At 24.8% G+C, this 20866-nt stretch overlaps 5 protein-coding genes across 12 annotated transcripts in view; 1 reads left to right on the forward strand and 4 right to left on the reverse strand.

The window, feature by feature from the left end:
* Window positions 1-1440, reverse strand: part of LOC102680205 (zinc transporter foi-like) — a 7328-nt gene extending 5888 nt beyond the window's left edge. The window contains exon 1 of the mRNA XM_006611502.2: window positions 1153-1440. The gene's annotated coding sequence lies outside the window, so the exon portion shown is untranslated. The remainder of the gene's footprint in view (window positions 1-1152) is intronic.
* A 1905-nt stretch (window positions 1441-3345) lies between these two features.
* LOC102681150 (40S ribosomal protein S9) lies at window positions 3346-10112 on the reverse strand. Of its 3 annotated transcripts, XR_004149758.1 has the most exons (8): window positions 9893-10112; window positions 7082-7211; window positions 5174-5243; window positions 4622-4855; window positions 4238-4424; window positions 3863-3986; window positions 3681-3783; window positions 3346-3565 (listed from the first exon to the last, which is right to left on the reverse strand). XR_004149758.1 is itself a non-coding variant. In XM_031508492.1 (4 exons), the coding sequence occupies exons 2-4, from the start codon at window positions 4842-4844 to the stop codon at window positions 3394-3396; spliced, it is 582 nt and encodes a 193-aa protein (XP_031364352.1). In that variant the 5' UTR covers window positions 4845-4855; window positions 5174-5259; the 3' UTR covers window positions 3346-3393. The 3 variants fall into 3 exon arrangements, 1 of the variants encoding a protein (XP_031364352.1); XR_004149759.1 differs by lacking the exon at window positions 3863-3986 and having other exon boundaries at window positions 3681-3761; window positions 9893-10108; XM_031508492.1 differs by lacking the exons at window positions 3681-3783; window positions 3863-3986; window positions 7082-7211; window positions 9893-10112 and having other exon boundaries at window positions 5174-5259.
* Window positions 5903-9501, forward strand: LOC102680739 (mitochondrial glycine transporter-like). Of its 4 annotated transcripts, none has more exons than XM_006611506.2 (7): window positions 5903-5955; window positions 6454-6546; window positions 7839-7957; window positions 8046-8130; window positions 8203-8382; window positions 8571-8742; window positions 8829-9166. In XM_006611506.2, the coding sequence occupies exons 2-7, from the start codon at window positions 6493-6495 to the stop codon at window positions 9125-9127; spliced, it is 909 nt and encodes a 302-aa protein (XP_006611569.1). In that variant the 5' UTR covers window positions 5903-5955; window positions 6454-6492; the 3' UTR covers window positions 9128-9166. The 4 variants fall into 4 exon arrangements, with proteins under 4 accessions (XP_006611569.1, XP_006611568.1, XP_006611570.1 ...); XM_006611507.2 differs by lacking the exon at window positions 5903-5955 and adding an exon at window positions 9182-9501 and having other exon boundaries at window positions 6347-6546; window positions 8829-9088; XM_006611508.2 differs by lacking the exon at window positions 5903-5955 and adding an exon at window positions 6684-6721 and having other exon boundaries at window positions 6351-6546.
* On the reverse strand, window positions 9571-13914 carry LOC102680607 (luc7-like protein 3). 2 transcript variants are annotated; one of them, XM_031508491.1, is made up of 8 exons: window positions 13560-13914; window positions 13199-13447; window positions 12817-13023; window positions 12583-12744; window positions 12330-12511; window positions 12157-12245; window positions 11958-12068; window positions 9571-9963 (listed from the first exon to the last, which is right to left on the reverse strand). In XM_031508491.1, exons 1-7 carry the CDS (start codon window positions 13662-13664, stop codon window positions 11995-11997), a joined length of 1068 nt encoding a protein of 355 aa, XP_031364351.1. In that variant the 5' UTR covers window positions 13665-13914; the 3' UTR covers window positions 9571-9963; window positions 11958-11994. The 2 variants fall into 2 exon arrangements, with proteins under 2 accessions (XP_031364351.1, XP_031364350.1); XM_031508490.1 differs by lacking the exon at window positions 9571-9963 and having other exon boundaries at window positions 10648-12068.
* An 824-nt stretch (window positions 13915-14738) lies between these two features.
* The window catches only part of LOC102681276, a 6836-nt gene continuing 708 nt past the window's right edge, over window positions 14739-20866 (reverse strand). Inside the window, exons 2-6 of one of the 2 annotated variants that reach the window (XM_006611511.2) lie at window positions 17371-17599; window positions 16558-16659; window positions 15906-16097; window positions 15180-15413; window positions 14739-15081 (exon numbers count right to left, since the gene is read on the reverse strand). In XM_006611511.2, coding sequence (XP_006611574.1) covers window positions 14866-15081; window positions 15180-15413; window positions 15906-16097; window positions 16558-16659; window positions 17371-17598 — 972 coding nt within the window. In that variant the 5' untranslated portion in view covers window position 17599 and the 3' untranslated portion in view covers window positions 14739-14865. Of the gene's footprint in view, window positions 15082-15179; window positions 15414-15905; window positions 16098-16557; window positions 16660-17355; window positions 17600-20866 lie in introns of both variants that reach the window. The other variant, XM_006611510.2, reaches the window with a different exon arrangement.

A 20866-nucleotide genomic window follows, 5' to 3' on the forward strand; every position in this document is an offset into this window, starting at 1 on the left:
AAAAATATTATAAACATAAATCATATATTTTTCATAATGAAAATGTAATTCTTTTATATAAATTTTACAATAATTTTAAAAACTGTACAAGAAATATTTTTCAAGCTCTTTTTGTATTCTATATAATTCTTAAATGAAAATTCTAAAAATATCATTATTTCTATTTATAAAAAAAATAGATAATTAAATTTCAATCACTATATTATTAAATATTAATAGATAAAATTTACAGAATAATTATCTATAATAATAATTAATTATTAATTTAAACTTAAATAATAATTAATTTTATTTTGAAGTCTATTATATTATATTTTTATAACACGATAAATATAACAAAGTTTAATTTTAAAACTTTGATCAATTTCTCAATATAACTTGAAAATTATTAGAATTGTCATATTAAATGAAAATCAATTATTTTATCGTTATTTTTATTATACACTTAATTTTTTACTTTATACAAGAACTACAAATATATAATTAATTTTTTTTACATATATTGAAATGTCATTTAATTTGAAATTTAAAAATGAAAAAATTAAAATTGCATATAAAAATATTTATGTATTTTGTCAACTTTTATTGCTAAGAAATATATAAGGAAAGAAAAAAACTTATTTCTATAATAAATTATTTTCATTATTATTGTAATTCAAATTAGATATTATGATTTAAATATAAAGTGAAAAAATTATGAATGCGTAATAATTAGATAGCCTTCATTCGAAATATGATTTTAACTAAACAAATAAAAAATAATTAATCACAAATATAAGAAACACATGATGTACTAAAAAATGAAAAGCGCGCATTTTATAAGACAAATCTATGTAAACTAATCAGGATGCGTGCGCGTTGTATCATATCCGAAATAGTCAATGTTCGATGCTGCAGTTGCTCCTTCAAAAACCGTATTTTTAGCTGTCAAAAAGAGAAGGAGATTCGTGGTTATCGCCCTCCTTGCCCTACCCCGCATTACGGATCCATGACAGAATTTAGAATTTAGGTTAGAAAGGCGGTCTCTTGCTTTAATATAAAAAAAAAGATGTGTCAAATTTTAATATGGAACCCAGTTGTTTTTTGTCAGTATACGATATCTGATGAAGGGTTACCGGATTATAGTATGATAACACACTGTCATGTAATTACCTTTATTCGATCAGTGAAACAAAATTCCCGCTAGGAAGTAGCATATGTTAATTGATCGAAACGCGCTCACTAGCTTGCGGAAAGCTCGCGAAGTCCCACGTTAACGTAAGAAGAATCCTTCGTTATTCTCGTCTATCCCCTTTCTTCTCTCCTCAACCAACCGTCGATCACCAATCCCGCCGCGTGCAACAAGTATACTCTGAACATAGCTGAATATTGGACTTCGACAAGATCGACAAACCTTAAAAAATTCTTTAACGTTACGTAATCATAGCTAAAGCAACACTATCTCGTTAGGTTTCAAATTTCAAGTCATATTGCCAACACTGTTATCATATCAACTCTTTGTTATTATGCCATGTTCAAATCAATTACAATAAGAATTTTTAATTATGTAAGTTATAACTTGAAAATAATAATGAAAAAAATAAAAAATAGAATAAATATCTTTTTTTAAATTAAATTTTATCTTTTAATAATATATTGTTGTGGTATAATGTATTTATCTTTATTATTATATTTATATGTTAGATTGCGTAATCATATTAATTGATAATATATTTATTAATATATAGTAATTATTATTTTTATTATTCAATAAATAAAATATATAAAATATATCACAATGTACTTTGTACTTTTTGATAAAATTAAATTAAAAAGTTTACGATTATTATTATGAACAATCTGTTTTATCCTGTATAATTTGGATAAAATTTTATAAGTTTTAAAAATAGCATAATATATAATATATAATATAAAATATATATAACCTAAGAGCATAATAAGGTATAATAAATAAGTAGATATTTCACATTTATTCATATTGTATGTTTTCATATTATATATTTAAATTTAATTTATTTATAAAATGATTGTAGTTGTCTTATATTTTAACTGAATATCATAAGTTTTTGTTCATAAGGGATAAAATGCTTTGCCGTCTTATCCCAACTTGCAAAAATCAATGATCTGCTAGAACATAACGGCTGCGGCTAATGCTTTTTTAAAAAAATACAATAAGAATGCCAATTGAGGAAAGAAATATATATAAATTTTGAAATGTTATTCAATTTAGTGACACATATATATTTTTATTCATGATTATAATTTAATGAGATGTCCACAAATGATTCAAGAAATAAAAAATTATTTTTTAAAATTTAAATTTCAAAGAATTATCTCGAAAATAATTTAAAATATTATTGAATTGAATATAATATATTAAAATACAGTTAACAAAAACTTTTCAAATTGGAAAGTTTAAAAAATTGTTTATTTGAAAAAATATATTATTATAAAACAAATAGCATATTTTTTATTCCAAAAATAACCATTCCAATAATATATACCTGTATTTTTAATAACAAAAAACAACTTTCTGAATAACAAAAAAATTCTGATTTCGGATTATATAGGAATGCTCGTGTCACATAAACGTTGATTGCTGTAATATTCTCATATTTCTATATGTTTAAGCATTGCACATATATATTGATATTTTTTCTTTTCTAACTTCTATTCCTTAATTCCCTGTTTACTATTTTTTCCTTATTTCTATCAAGCCTGTTTTAACTAATTTTTTCATTATTAATCGAAACTACATAACATTTCTATAATAAAGTACCTAAACAATCCTTTTTATAAAAATATATATGAAGCATTATTAGGAATTACTAGGAATTAGTAAAACTGACAGATTGATACAACTATTTTATTAATAAAAATTATATACATTAAATATTAATATGATAAACTTAGATTATTAATATTAAAAATATTTAGAATTTTGAATATTTATCAATTTTATAATCAAATTTTCATATAAAATAATGAATAAATAGTAATTCAATTTTTAGATATTAAATATGACAAATAAGATATTTATTATATTAAATAATAAATTGCACATTAACTATCATACTAAAATTTGAGAATATTTTTCAGCAAAATTGAATCACCTTTTTCACTTATTGTGTTAATAATTTTATTACTATTATGCAAGAAATTTTTATATTGATTAAAAAATTTATACTATTTTTTTTATCTTTATATTAGGATTAAGCATTTATATTTTTACTTGTCATTAAACATAATATTTAGTTAATAAAATTCTGTATTACATACAGAAATGTAAAAATATTTATTGATAGACAATGATAAAAAATATAATCTGAAAATCATTTAACAATATAAAATTTAAGGCATACTTTTATTAAATAAAGTATTACAAAAAATTATTTAATCTTCTTCTTCTTCTGGAGCAGCTCCTCCACTTCCTTTACGCAGATTCTTCCTCTTTACACGGCCAGGTCTGCCACCACCAAATGGAGATTTTAGTGAAAAGTCAATATGTTTCTGTGAATCCAATCTTACAATGAAAGATGGAATGTTCACTACTTGTTTGCGTACTCTGAAATAAGATATAAGATACATTTTATGTATTAATTCTTATTTCTCAATATTCTGTATTTTTAATATTTCAAAATATGAATTTATAATGCTATTGAACATATAAAAAAATATACCAATTATTTTTAAAATGAATTTATATCCGTTAATATATAACAGACGTTAAGTGTAGTTTCACTAACACTTAAGTGGCCTGTCTGAAAGAAAATATTATAATATGTATCCATTAATATATAACAGACGTTAAGTGAAGTTTTACTAACACTTAAGTGGCCTGTTTGAAAGAAAATATTATAATGTATTGCTTCATATTCTTGAGCATCTTAGCTCAATACTATAATATAATAACCCATCCAATATTTAAATCACATTTTTTTTTATCATTTTGAAGAAATAATCAATCAGGAAAAGTATATGAATACCTGCAGTAGTCAAAAGACTATTACTACCATATTTTATAATTAAGTAAAATTAATAAAAGCGATTGAAATACTTGTTTCACAAAAAAATAAAAATTATGTTTCCAGATATGAAACCAGATAAATATTTATTTTTATCTGGTGATTAATCAGGAGATTAATATTGCCTTAAAGATTAGAAAAAAATCTGTATATAATCAGTTATTTCTTGCCCATTTTTTAAGGCATATAAAACTAAGTTTAGTAAAATTTACCTAATATGACGTTGACGAATAAGTACACGAGCATGATGTATAGACTTGGCAAGCCCTAATTTAAATACTTGAGTTTGAAGTCGTCTTTCTAAAAAATCTTCAATTTTTAAACCAAGAACATAATCAAGCTTCATACGGCTTTCATCTAGTACTCCAATTCTTACCAAACGACGTAAAAGAGCATTTCCTAATAAATATATATTTCAATGTATAAAATGTTAAAATATAGAGTAATAATATTAATTATATGATTTTATCAGTAGAATATATCATCAAAACTATCAATCAGACAAGAGGTGTCAAAAATATACATTCATCATAATTATTTTATAAGAAAGTTTTAAGAATTTATTAATTTAAAAATATATATAGTTCATTTCATACCCTCAAATAAACGTTTAGGATCCTTCTCTTCTAAAGTAAGAAGTTCTCGAGCAGCTTTTCGAATATTTGCGAGAGTATATTTAACTCTCCATACTTCACGCTTGTTACGAAGACCATATTCACCAATAATTCGTAATTCTTGATCTAAACGAGCTTTTTCATAAGGTCTTCTTGGGGTAACATAAGTTTTTGAGAAAACTGAAGGTATTCTTCCATTCACCATTTTGTATAATCCTGAGATGTATTTAATGAAAAAAATGTTTGTCTTATATATTATATATGTATCTTTTAAAAAAACAAATTTATTATAATTTTGTGATATTATATTTCTTATATTGATTATATTAAATATAAAATATTATCTACTAAAATAATGCATATAAAACTTATATTAACATCACGTGTACGTTTAAAGATACGTAATTAAATTAAAAAAAATTATTTAATTTGCTTAATAATTAATTATTTTTAAAAAAATTAATAAATTTCAGAAATCCATATTGTAATTAAAATAAATTGAATTTTTAAATAAGTTTTAAATAAATATCATACCTTACTCTCAATTGTGCAAGAGTAACAACCACACTGCGTTGGAAGAAAAGTCGAAATGGCCGAACTCACACTGTAAAGCTATAATTCTAGAGCGAATGCAGCGCTTAAACAGGAAGTCTGATACATTTTAACTAGCGGCTTTTTTAAAAATATATAAAAATATTAATGTTTAGTAATATCTTATACAATATTAAATTATTAAATATTCTGATCAAAAATCTACTTATATTACTTACATTATTATATATAAAAAATACTTGTTTTCTTATTTATCATATTTGAATAAATATATTAATAAAAAAAAAATTAAATATTTTTTTTTAAATATTTAAAATTATTTAAATATATTTCTATTTTTTTTTAAATATTTTTATAATATGATTTTCTTTAAATTATAATAGATCAATTTATATACATAATTCATTTCAATATTTAATGAATGATATACATGTATATATATTTTATCAATTTTTGTATTATAATAATATTACATTGAAAAATATATTTCGTATTTCTATATAAAATAATTAATAAATTATTTTCACTACTTTTTAATTATAAATATAAATTTAAAATAAACAATTTATTCATTATTTATTTATATGTATTTATAAATATATTATGAAAAATATTGTAAACAAATTTATTTTGAAACAATTAATTTTTAGATAAGAAATTAATTTTATAAGCCTTGTGATATTTTTATAGAATTTTGTATTCTTCATTGTTGTTGATATTATTTTAATTCTGTTTTTGTTTTAATTTTGTATGTTCCATACAAAGTACGTATAAATATAATAATAAAATAACATTTGCAATATGTACATATTTTATAACAAGCAATAAAATTGTTTTTATCTAAATTTTTTAATTCTAACCTAATATAAATTTTTATGAATATTCGAAAAATTTTGATATTCATAAATTCTTTGATTAATTATAAATATATCACATTTATTATTATACAATATTATGATATATACATGAAAATTTAATATTTAAAATAAATATTTATTTTTTTTTTATAATTACATTGTTCTAATAGAATAAATTTAAAAAAATTTTTTTTAAAGCTTTTTGAAAAATTATTTCTAAATTTTATAATAATTAAATGTATTTTGTTAAATATAAAAATAGGAAATGATAATTTGAGATTAAAATTAATAAATAATATATTTTATATTTTTATATTTTTAGATAAAATATAATGAAACATTTCATATTCATAAGTCACGTTTAATTCACGTTTCATATTAAGTCACGTTTAATTCACGTTTCAGTTTAATATTTTTTGATTTTTTACTGAAGAATGTATCGATATGCAGGGTTATTCTATTGACCCCGAACATAATGAGATGAAGATAAAAGAAGATGTAAGTAACAGTCACGTTTATAACATACTCAGTATCTTGGTGACATTAAAGTAAGCATTAGGAAAGTATCTTTTGTTTTACTATTGTGTTATATTTAGAAATAGTTATTATAATTTCAAATTTCATTCATTTTTAAGCTTCCAATAAATTTTATGTTATGGAGATTTTTGGAAGTGTAAGTATTTCAGTTTTATTATTTTTGAATAATAATTATTTGATATAATTTTTGATTTTTTATGTAATGAATTTTTTTTTTAATTATAATGAAAATGTCTGATAAAGGGTAAATATTATTATAGGTGAAGCTATATGACTGTTTAAATAATTTTATTTAACATATTTGTTTTGTATCAACAGTTATCTTTTAATAAAATTAATTATAATATTTTATACTTAATATTATATAAAAAATATAAAAGTATTGAAATAAATATATTAAGTAAAGTTATTTTGACAAAATTTATCTTATAAATTGAATAAAAAGAGAGAAAGAAAGAGAGAAAGAGAGATACTAAGATATTTGAATAAAAAATACCTCTAATTAGAAAAAGAGGTGTACTGGATTGGAGATGATTTATGTGGAGCAGTATCCACCATTTAGTATCTCATGTGTTCATTTGCATTATGAGATTGCAAGTTTGATGTCCCAAATTTACAAGTATAAGCTGAAAAAGAAAATAAAAAATTATCTATTCTACGACTATCATAAATATTGATCTGTTATACAATTAAATATATTAATGATTTTAATAGTATTGAAAGTAGTACTTAATAATATTAAAAATAAAATTTTAATATTTAAAAGAGTATTAAAATATAATAATTATTAGAAATGTTATATTTGTGCCAAACTATTAATTATTATTAATCTTTTTCATAAATTAATTATTATTTATTTTTTTTATAAAAAATAATCATAATTTATTGTTTTTATATGTTTGAATATAGTTTATGACTAAAATAAATAGTTAATAAATAAAAAAAAATTATTTTGTAATATATTGATGACCCAAGGAACTGCATTTATAGATAACAATTATAATGACCTTTTAAAGGAAATTTATAACTCACGTGAGCAAACTCGTGCAAGATATAACATATATTTATTACAATAATAAGAATAATTTATGTATTAATATCTACATCTATTGTATGATATTTTTCATATACATTATTTTTTTGATTATTTTTATGAATATAGATACATTTGTATAGTATCTTAAAAATATTTAATTAGGAATATATCGTTTATTTAAATATATTTTTGAAATGAAAATTCTTTTTTTTTTTAGTATCCTATTTTGAAATCTTTTCTCGCGGGATCATTATCTGGAACATTTTCAACTATTTTATTTCAACCATTAGATCTTATTAAAACCAGACTTCAAAGCAAAGTAAATCTTCATCTTGAGTAAGTGAAAAATTTTATTTTCTTCATTATTTTATAAAATTATATATAAAATTTCTTCTTAATTATTACTATTTTATGTTTGATCTAGTACTCCAAAAACTAATACTTTAGGTACAGTAATTCATATCATTAAAAATGAAAATATACTTGGACTTTGGAAAGGTATAACTCCGGTAAGAATTTTAAATTTTAAAAAAATTATAAAGTTTAAAAATTTTATCAAGATATATTAATTAATTTTTTAGTCCATTACAAGAGTTGTACCTGGTGTTGGATTATATTTTTCATCATTACATTGGTTAAAGCATACATTGCATGTAAAAGATCCACTCACACCTACAGAAGCACTGTTATTAGGCATTACTGCAAGATCTATGTCTGGAGCTTTATTAATTCCAATAACAGTAGTAAAAACACGTTTTGAAGTACGTGATATTATTATAAATATATTTACATTTTTTATATAATATATTATACATCATAGAAAGAAAAATATACAGAAAGTAAAATTAGATATGTGATTAGGCATAAAAATACTAATACTAATAATCTAGAATATTCTACTTAATACGAGTTGCATGAAATTACGAAAATATTGATTTTATTTTCACAGAGTGAAATTTATAAATATAACAGTGTAGGAGAAGCATTGAAAATAATTTACAAGCAGGAAGGAATAAGAGGTCTTTCGAGTGGATTAGTACCAACATTACTAAGAGATGCTCCTTACAGCGGCCTTTATCTCACGTTTTATACACAATTAAAAAATATTGTTATAGAAGCAGGTAAATTTTTCATTAAAATTAAAAGAAGTCTAAAACCAACTTATTCTTATAATAATTATATGTTTTAATATAAATTTTGTTTTTAGATTTGCCCTATGTCAAATCATCTGCTCCAATTCATTTCAGTTGTGGAATATTAGCAGGAATATTTGCTTCTACTGTAACACAACCTGCTGATGTAATCAAGACAAAAATGCAATTATATCCTAATGAATTTAAAAATGTTCGTAACGCAGTTTTTAGGATTTACAAGAAATATGGTATGTTAGGATACTTTAAAGGCATTGTTCCACGAATATTGAGAAGGACATTAATGACTGCAATGGCTTGGACCGTATATGAAGAGGTAGCAAAATTATTAAATCTTTCAATTTTTTATTATTAAGACAATATAAATTCTAAAACAAATTATACGAATTAAATAATATATTATTTTTAGGTTACAAAATTTATGGGACTTAAGTAAAATTTTTTCTATTTAATGATATAACTCTTTGATTCGTTGACATAAAATTTAAAAAAATGAAATAATTTACGCATGATAAAATCAGTCATTCAGCCAATACGAATATTTACACTTGATATACAGTATTTTAGTTTTATACAAAGATAATTTGATTATAGCAAATCATTGTATCATAGCAAATATTACTACTATGTACAGTATTCAGATAGAATATCCTATCGCTCAATAGTATATTGTTCATGTATATATTTATTTAATAAATTTTATAATTTAATGTTAAAAATTGTACAGTATCTATTATTTTGTTTATAATTCTGACTATTTTAATGTTTTGTATGTTTTTCAAAATAACCTGATACTTTTATTGTAGTATTGTTTTATTAATTTTAATTAACAATTTTAAGAGTATTACAATGCAAATTATAGACAATTTACCTTGATATTTTTTATCATATGTAGCCTAGAGTAACATTTGCAAATAAGAATAAATTACTAATAAATCTGTTTTTAATTTTTTTCCTATATCATAATATAATGTTGATAACAATAATTATGTATTCAATTCTTTTAATTTTATGATTTTTCTTGTAATTAACTTCAAGAAAACGCGATGTAATAAAAATGAACCAAACGCAGGTGTATAAAATTCATGATTGGAATTTTTAGATTATGCAAAATCTTTACCTCAATATTATATTAAGCAGTGTGCAAGTGAGCCTGTTGCATTGGTTACATCTCCATGGCATGTCTTCTGTCTGAAAATAGACAATACAACTTTCAAATGTTGATAATCCTCATTATTTCTTCTTTCATATTAATTTAAGTCGTTACCAAACAGCAGGATAACGTACTCGTATATTATTTGTTAACCTTGACCTAATACATGACATATTTAATAAAAATATCATACTTCTGTCGGCTACATGTGTGAAAGGTAAATTACATAATTAAAATTGATCATCTTTGATTGTGACATTGGAAAAATAAAATTATTTTTTAAACTATATAAAATTAAAATAAAAAAAAATTGATATATGTTGCAAACTTGTATTAACTGTCACAAAAATTATAAATAATAAATGTTATTGATCTATTGTTTGTTAATAGAAAAATTTAATATGAATTAAGAAATTTATTTTTTATTTTGTGTAAATGAAATCTATATCAAATAATGTTTTATTAAATCTATTTTTAGTAATCTCATTTATAAAAGAATCTAAAATATAACAATATATAAGTGAAAAATGAAAATCTATCATGACGAAGACAACAAATTTTAATTTTGTAATTTTGAAACAATTAGAATTTTTCACTATCAAGATTCTTTTCATCCCAATGCAACAATATAAGATGATCGTTTTTTTAAAGTTGTTATTTTGGTATTTTGTTTTTTCTTAAAAAGATTTTTTTTTTAATTTAGTTGGTTCAAAAACAAATTATTAAATGTATATAAATGATTTATTATGATTTAATATGAATACACAAATGTAGTACGCGCATAAAGTATGAGTTCTCTATAAGCCGAAATGAAGGACGCGACAAAAGAATAAGATATGATTAAAGGAGATGTCCTCGGAGCACCATAAGACACATTCCACGTGACCTGTCATCAACCTTCAAATCGCTGTACCATGATACTATGAGATTTATATGTATACAACTTTCTAATAGAAAAATTTGACCGAGCTTCGCCATGTCCTGTCTCTCAAAACTAAAAATAATGGAGAAAAAATGCATGCAAAGGGAAGAATGCATCATATGATACATATTACTCGAACTTTTACAAATAAAGTTCAAATGACGACGATAAGACTATATGCCAAAATTACATTCTGAATCAATAATAGCCACATGGCTGTTAAATAAATATACATTTCTGGACTATACATATGAATCTGTTATAAACTATTGCTTTATTGTCTTAAATTCAAATATTAAAATTGTTCCTTTTGAGTTCATAGCAGAAATCTTCCCTGACTAATTGATAATTTTTCAATTTTAAATAGAATATGCTCCAATAAATTGCAATCAGGGAATAAGGAAAGTAAGAGTAGGAGATTATTATCATAACTTTATAACTTTATAAGCACTCGAATATCGTCGAAAATAAAGATCACCATTTTGAAAATGTCTAACTTTCCTAATAAAAGGACATGTTTGGTATTATCATTCCGATATAAATACCTCAGAAATGCGTAGTAGAAGCTAGGATTGTATAGTCACAGTCACACAGGGCACTGTTGTGGCAGGTCTACGGAAGTAGGCACTGTTTCCTCCACTAAACCACTAATTTCTTTTCGACAAAAAAGCTATGCAGTCGTTGAAATTATATAATTGATTTACCCTATGAAGACATTATACCGATCAAAGCAAGCATAGGTATACCTTCTCCTATCTTGCTCTGTAGACAATATCTATAATACTACATGATAAAAATACCTTTCGTATGGGAACAATATTACTATTCCTTGCTCGACATTACCTCGATGCACCGTTTTTCAGTAATACGTTACATAGAGCAAGCTCGTCACTTTCAAAATTAAACGCTGTACAAACAGGTCCATATGAAATTTAGTACAAGTGTTTCTCCGATTAATAGGCAGGACCAGAGACTGGCTCGCTGTGACTATGCCATTCTTCAAAATTACAGATAATTATCATGTATATATTATGTGCATCTAATGAAACTCACCTGGTAAAGAACCTGTACAGTAATTGAGACGAATATGCTATATTGTTTAGTGCATACCTGGCTTACTTCTCACTCACTAACCAATCAAGAGTTGTTACTTGTGACTTCGACTTCTAGATCGATGGCGTCGCCGGTTGTGATGACTCGAGCTTCGATGATCACGATTTCCTAAAAATATGTAATAAATTTCTAAAATTCCTAAAATTTTCTTATTTAGTAATGATTAAATTTTACAATGTATGTTATATTTAAATACCTTTATCTCGTGTATGACGTCGGTGATCATCATCTCGATGTCTCTCATGTTTATCTCTTGATCTACTTCTACTTCTGTGTCCCGAATTTCTAAATACAATTAGTATTATAAAACATTTCCTATTATATTTTATATTTAATAAGTTAAGAAAAACATTTTAGTAATTATTTTACCTATGACTGCCTGAATCATGTCTGCCTTTATCGTCATCACGTCTACGGCGTTTATCTCTTTCTCTATCTCTATCTCGATCATCTCTTCTTCGTCTATCAAGTTCTTCATTGGCACGTGCTCTTTGTTTCCTATCTTCTTCTCTTCTTTGTTCTTTTTCATCTCTAGCTTTTTCACGTTTACTCTAAAATTGTTTTTATAATAAATATTATTTTATTATTTAAAAAATCTATTTGTACAAAAATTATAAATTACCATAATTTCTTGAAGAGCACTCTTTAGTCTAGCATATCCAACATGTTGTTTACCCATTAGATGATCATCAATTCGTTGTTGTGCATCTCCAACAATAAGAAATGCACCACATACGTCACATACTTCCATTTGTTTTTCTTGTGCAGCAGCTAATTCGGCAGTCTAAAATAAGTTAAAGTTTAATTTTCTCTGTTTTTTCTTTACAATATTAATATGATATATAACAATATTTACCTGATTATAATGACTATTGTCATTAGATTTCCTTAATGTTTCTCGTTCTTCTTTTAATTGATCACATAATCTCATTAAACCTTGAGCTTGTTCCACATTACCTTGTATACCACTTTGTTCTGCTTCTTCTACTAATTTATTAATTTTCTCAGTTAAAAGTGCAATTTGTTCTTCATTTCTCTGAGTTTGTGCTGGTGTTAAAGTAGGCTAAATAAGAATTGATAATCTTTTCATCACTCATTTTATATCAATGCATGTAACAAGATTGTTATAATTAATAAAAAAGAAAAAAATATATTTTAAATAATATTTTAAATAATATATAATATATTTATATTTATATAATATTTTAAATAATACTGATTATTAGAAATTTATTTACCGCTTCAGTTCTTCCAATAAGAGCTAATCGTTGTTTTCCCTTTATTATTTTTCTTTCGACCTCATTTAACATACTTTGACAAAATCTAATAAATTCATCTTCATATTGTTGTTTTCGATATGAATATGGAGCTTTTTCAAACAGTTCTCTAGCTTCATCATCATGTACTCGAGAACATGCACCCAAATCAGCTCTCGTATTAACAAATAAATCATGAGGACAAAATTTAACTAAATATAATTTACAAAACTGGAATGGAAAATAAAAATTCAAGGAAAATTTATGATGAATGTCAATACTCCGGAATTTGACTTTCTTAATGACTAATGTCATTGAAATATCAACATTTTCAAAAACTTACTTCAGGATCTTCCCAATTAAGTTCTTTAGGTTTTTCATTAGGAAGAACATTTCTGTTTCTTCCCATAAGTTCATCAAGCAGGGCAGCAGCAGCAGCAGCAGCCATTTCTAAAATTTTTTATTGAATTCGTTTATTAATGGTGTATGAAAACCCACTGATAATTTTTATGTTGACAGTATTAAATTTATCGAGTTTGTTTGTATTTCACTTGAAGAATGTGATAAATGAAATTATATAAATTCATTCCAAAATGAAAAGAGTACACAGCAACATTAAGTCACTCAAACGAAGTGATATCTTGATTCTAACCCTGAACCCTTTTTTACTTCAGAAGGCGGTAGTGTAGCAAACAATATGGCGAAATTCATAGAAATACTTACATATTGCATGAAAGCAAACAAGAGAAAATCCAAATTTGTATTCCTTCAATTCAATAAACAATGCATATTAAACGAATCCTAACTTGTTTTATATTTCTTTCAATTGTCTATTTTTTATTTAGTATAAATATCTTAGAAAATTTAAAAAAAATATTATACATATAACGCGAATCACACTATGACGCTCTCACAATCTTCATTACTACGTGATATAACATGAAACATTGATGTTTTGTTTCGCTACAATAAATATACAATATATACACATATATTTATTTTAATATTATTTTCTTTATAAAAATAAAAAATAATTGAATTATTTTAATTCCATCTGATACATAATAGTTTATCAATTAATTTTTTTATATATTTCTTGTTACATAAAATTCGTTTAAACAGATAATTGACTATTTCTCCGTCAATTTTCCACAAATTTAAATGTATTTTATTTAAATTTTATATCATTTTAAACTAAAAATTATTCGATTTTTTTATTTTTTAAATATTTGTTTAAAAAATATTTATATGTTATTAAAAATAATGTAATAACAATTTATTAATTATCACTTTTGAATTAATGTTGATTATACATATGATTATAGAATGTACAAATATAATTTTATATTCATTACATTAAATACAATTATCAATTTCAATTTAAAAAATATTATCAAATTTTTACAGAATAAAAATATGAAAAATGATTAATAATATGAAATGATTAATAATTAAAATTGGATAATTAATTAAGAACTATAAACTATATTTTATTTGAATAAATAATAATTATCCCGAAGTATTTTCTTTCTTCTTTTATAATTTTAACGCAATATGAATGATGAAATCACATGTAATATAATTAACGACAGATTTGTGATGATGAATGTAACAATGAATGACAATTATCAAATAAATGTCGATTAAATTTATTCGTATTCTTCATCATCAGGTCGTACTTGAGGAAATCTTCTCACAGGTTGATGTTGAGGTTGCGGACGTCTGTGCTGGAGTGGAATGTTCACTTCCTCGGGACTACGAAAAACTTGATTCACTGGTAAACGAAATTGTGGAAGATTGGTTGGCTGTGGACGCGCTGATGATGGAATACTATTCAATGTAGCTGATTGTGGATTTGCGTATACCTATGTACATGTATGTATATATATATATATATATTTATTTATTATTTATCTTATCCTTCATATTTCAAACAATTATTATTTTAATAAAATCTTACTGGTGGAGTGGGACGGCGAATAGGTGCAGAAGGAGTAATCTGATAGTCGCCAATCTCACGCTCATCCGGATGAATATCTGCTGGGAAATATCTTTCACTGTATCTCAAGGTCACATTCGGTTTGTTTTCAGCTTCAGCCAAGTTCAATGGTTTATAAAGATATTCATTAACAAAGTGATATTGCGAGCTTTTCTTACAGTTTATGTCCCCACTTGGGGGCATGCAAATTAGATGAACCTGTAACAGAGACACACTGATTGATGACTTCGGAGTTTAAAGAGAGAAAACAGTTTTATGGAATAGTGAAATATACAGAGAAAAACAGACACAATACATTCATATTTGTTATACTCTTAATCGAGAAAAAGAATGTAAGTAAGATTAATCCGGAAATGCATAACAGTATACGAGTATTAGATAGCCAAACGATTTATGATTAGCCTTATCATCTATTTAATCGAATGGAGAGAACCAGAAATATTAGAGTGAAAATATAGAATGCAAAATATATGAGAAGTGAAATTTGCTTATCAATAAATGTTTGAATCTGATTAGTTGTACGGTTAAAAGAAATATTTATATTCGGTGAATGTTTTCATCGAGCAACTCGGATTATGTATAAAAGATCACGATTTGTGTAATTACGGAACAGGTATGGAAAGTGTTTCGCATTCTTACGTTGAAATATAATTCATTTAAAAGTTGTTATGTACATTTGTTGAAAATTACCTGATGGAATGTAAATCCTTCGGGACAAATCCAAGAATGTTTCGCGTTATCTTGACAATAGTGGAAGACTTCGCAATTAAGATCTTCATCGGCATAATAACCGGTTTGTTTGTTCACACAATCAAATTTACTTTGCGGTAAAAGAAGAGTCAAACGATCGGGTTCTTCTTTTTCTTCAAGTTCTTCAGCCTCCTTTAATTTTGAGACACAATTAAACACAATTATGTATTTGAATTCGAACTTAATAAATAAAATTATTTGTATAAACTGTTTTATTTTTTTATAATATTCGTTCGAAATATAGATTTTTCGAAGTATTTTTAGAATTAACATCAATTCAATTATCATAAAATGATTATTTCGGCAATCATCGTTTTTGGAATAAAGATATATAATTATTCGAAATCACATGCAAAAAATAAAACGATTTATTTTTTTGCGAAAATTCATTTCTTTCTTTTTGATGTAATTTACTATTATGTAAGCTTATTGTATGAAATTGAAAATATAGATGTAAGAATTTCTTATACTACTTTCACTTATTATAAGATATAAAACGTAACAGTTTCACCTGTTACAACTCCCAAAGTTTTATAAAATTTTATACTTGGATAGATATTAAAAAGATTTTAAATTATAAAAAAATTATTACTTTTGGATTTTGTGGTTGACCACCACGAAGAATACCACGCGGAGGTCCATTCACTCTGATACCTGTTTGATCAAGAGATGCAGCCGATGGTTTGCGATAAAGCTATAAAAAAAAGAAAAGTATTTCTTGGACGTGTTTTAAAACAATTTAATCTATATTCATTTTATGTCTATTATTTTAAGTCTCAATATAAATGTCTAAATGACACCTGAATTTTCAATAATTATTTATAATATAATTATTATTCATTATATTATCTTTATTATGAAAAAAATAAATAAATATATCCAATATTTAGCCTGGAAATTTTTTACTGTAAAAATTTGCAATATAAAAGTTCAGAAATTATCTTCAAGTTTATAGGTTATCATCAGATGTCTTTAAGACTTCCAATAAGAAGTTTTTGTGCTGTCTAGTTTATAAATGAAATATACTCGTATTCTTTCATACTTGTGAATGAAAAGTAATCGAACTCTTCCTCTTCAAATCATTCAAATGGAAGAATGAATGGAAGAAAGAAATCGTACGATTTTATACGATTATTTAATAAATATATACGAGTCGATACTTTAAACCAATTGAAAGTAACTTATTTTTACGTAAGTTGTTATATAATATATTACGATACAAGTAATTGCAATATAATGGCGTAATATACTTTCATTGCAATTAATAATATTAATCGAAAAATATACGAATTTATACTTACATTAAAATATATATATATATATGTATAATAAAATTTATAATTTATAATTTATGTTAAATTAAATAACATACTTATCACAAATACATTATAATTTTATTGCTTACAGATGGTTGACTGCTTGGATTTCTGTAGGCAGGCGTTGGGGAAGGAGTAGGTGTTACAATGTTATCCTCGTAACTGTTATCGCGAAAACCTTGACCAGCATTAAGGCCAGACGAGTAGAGTGGCCCTAAGCTGGACGATTTGCCGGGAAAAGACACTCTTGGTTCCAAATCGTAAGAACCTTGCGCTGCCACGGTCGCAGTTAATGCCGCAAGACACAGCCAATACATTCTACATAAATGGAAAATGAGAGAGTTCTGTTAAGTGATGTCCATGTCGATTTTTCACTCTCTAAGACGACATGCGAGATGGATCTTTATAAATATATATTATACAGAGAAAATTTATCCTATTTACGGTGAACATGCGCAAGGGAAAGCGACCTTGGTTTTTATTATGCCCTCGATAAAGTATGGTGATCGGGGAACGAAGTGGAAAGCGACGATATTTCATTAGATTCACGTAAAACGATGTTAATCTTTCGTATATATTACGAACATTTAATTTATCTTTTTTATTATCTTACAAACGTGTCTCAAATTGTCAAGAATTCTATGCAATTTTTTTGTATTCGAATTGATTGATGATGATTTCAAGTATGATATTCGATATTAAATAATTAAACGTTATGATTTCACTGGCATATTAAAAATGAGGAACAGCTGTTGGAGAAAGAGAAGTATAAGGAGAAATATGATGAATCATCGTTTAGAGAAAAGTGATATTTGGTTAAGTTTTAGCGAATTCATTCGCAGCTGACCGTGTGTAAATGCATTGAAAGCATAGATGTCGATGACCTAGAAATATCTAGAGCTAGGAGAAATGTGGTGAAATATTTTAATCTATATATATATATATGTTCAAAGGAAACTGGTTAGCCAACAAATGTACTTCAACAAATGAAATTATCATATTTATCAAACACGGAAGAAATTCATTGCGCCTGTCAAATCTTTGGTAAAGATCTATTGTTTGTCTTGAATGAAACACGTGCGTTTACACTTCTATCGATAATGATTGTGGAAAGCACCTTACTTTCTAAGTACGTAAAACATGGATAGTGGTTTCACGAATCGTTGAAAACATCTCATTCGTAACGGTGACGATGATGTATGAGAGATCTGGGGCTTTCGATAAAAAATTTGAAAGGCTTGATATTATATACTAATTTCTCGCTTGTTAAAAGAAATTTCTTGTACATTTTTTGTACAACTATAACAAATGTAAAAAAAAAAAAAAAAAAAAATATCAAAAAATTGAAAAATTCAAACGATAAAATTGCAAATCAGATATCATTTTATTCTTTATTTTCATTTCTTATAGATTAAGTGTTTTAAAAATTTAAAAGTTCATTAAATAAAATTAAACAAAAAAAAAGTTAATTGAAATCAATTAAAAATTCTTTTTATTTTATTCAAATAAAAATAATATTAATATCTGTAATTATTCACTCAAATTAAATTTAATTGTAAGAAATGTATCAGTGTAAAAGATTACGCGCGAAGATAATCACAAGAAAAAATTAAATTTTAAGCTAATGATCTATATTTATCAGAGAAATACTAGAAATAGACGTATAGATCTGGATATTACTTTCTTTAAAACGAAAACGCGATATGGAAAATATAACGCTATATAACGTTACTTAAACACGTTGAATACAAAGGTCGAATGTAACCCGGTTTTTTCTCTGCTTTTTTTAATACAACTTTTACGCAACCTGTTTCTCAAATGATCTCGGGTCATCGGCGTAATTTCTACGCCGATTTACTTGATTAAGCCGGTCCATTTAAAGAAACAAAGTGACCAATAAGCGGCGACGACAGGATACGGGAAAAAGAATGTAGTTGTTGCTCTTAATGAGAATCTTGTCTTTACTAGGCGCAAGTTCGCAAACCGGCCGATCGTTAAGATATATAGTCGCAAACTTGGTTCGATCGGTAGCTCGAGTGAAAGTGAGAGGGTCTGCGTGTAAAAATGTATACTACTCAGAGAAAAATGGGAGCGTATATCTGTCTTGAGTGTTGCGAATTAAATTAAAAATATGCAGATCGTGAAACGATATCGTACAAGGTTCGAGTTGAGTTGGAAAGGAAAATGATTGCGAATAGTGATACAAAAGAGGAACCATCAGGAATTCAATCATTTTGATTAATTTTTCGTGCTTTGTTTCTATGTCAGTTTCTCCTATATCGTTGATCAAAGAAAATAATAGAAACTTTCTCTGCGTGTTGGATACATGATCAAACGTCTTTTAATAATTGGGGCAATTTTGGAGAAATTATTTTGAGTGAGTAATTACGAGAATTTATTTTTCTTTTTCTTTTTTTTTTTTTTTTTTCATTAAAACGAATTTATTAAGATAGCCAGTTTCGTTTAATGATGATATTTTCTTTCATGATGAATTACACTTTTTCAAGATTAATCTTTGAGAAATTAAAAATAATTGTAGAAGAATTAATTATGTAGCTTTGAATATGAATTTAATTGAAATTAATTTGTATTTGATTCTTATCAAGGTATATTAATAAATTAATATGATATATTGAATCATTTTAAATGTGAAGAGATTAGAAATGTGAAGTAATTAGAATTACTTATGTCGAACAAACTTTAATGATTTTTTAATGTAAATTTAGTTTTTGTTTTCGATAAATAAAATACGAATAATTGAAATTGAAAGTTGATTAATGAAGGTTTTTCAAATCGTATCAAAGAAAGCAATTGCATAATGAGTAGAGAGATAGTTGTCAGACAACTACAAACGAGAAGAACGCGGTGGTATAATATAATCAGTGGAGGGTACACATAACTGGTCGGCCAGTTGTCGCACTTAGATATGCTATTAATGGAAATCTGGAACAGATTTTATATGTGATGACATTTTTTCCGATTCAATGAAAGAAATCTCTCCTTAGATCTGTCTTTAATCTTTAATTCTCGTATATCGAATTACGATGATACATAATTCCAAAATTTCAAACATGCAAAATATGTTTTCGATTGTCAAATTTCAAAGTCTAGGATAAAAATGAAACTTAATTATTTTATATTATATAAGTGAATATAGTTAAAAGTTTAAAAATTACGATACAGTTGTATGAAAAATAATATTATAGAGATTTACATTTTGTTTATAATATTATTTGAATAAAACATTACACATTTTTAAAATAAATTAAACGAGTAATTTATAAAATAATATCAATAATATAATGTTATTAATAATGATTTATTAATATTATTAAAATCTTTTATAAATTCCTAACTGCAGTTCCTGCTCGCCCTCGCACAACCGGTTTCCTTTCCCGTTTCCAAGGCACGTGCCATAATCTTTGTTCCTTCGTGCATAACGATAATTTCGCAAAATTTTTCATATTTCATGAGACGTATGTAATATCAAGATACATTGGTATTCAAATTTATTTGGATCGTTTTAAATTCATTTCGAATGATTATATCCGCACGTTCAAAAAAAAAAAAAAAAAAAAAAAAAAA

The sequence above is a fragment of the Apis dorsata genome, unplaced genomic scaffold, assembly GCF_000469605.1.
Source record: "Apis dorsata unplaced genomic scaffold, Apis dorsata 1.3 scaffold_88, whole genome shotgun sequence".
NCBI lineage: Eukaryota > Metazoa > Arthropoda > Insecta > Hymenoptera > Apidae > Apis > Apis dorsata.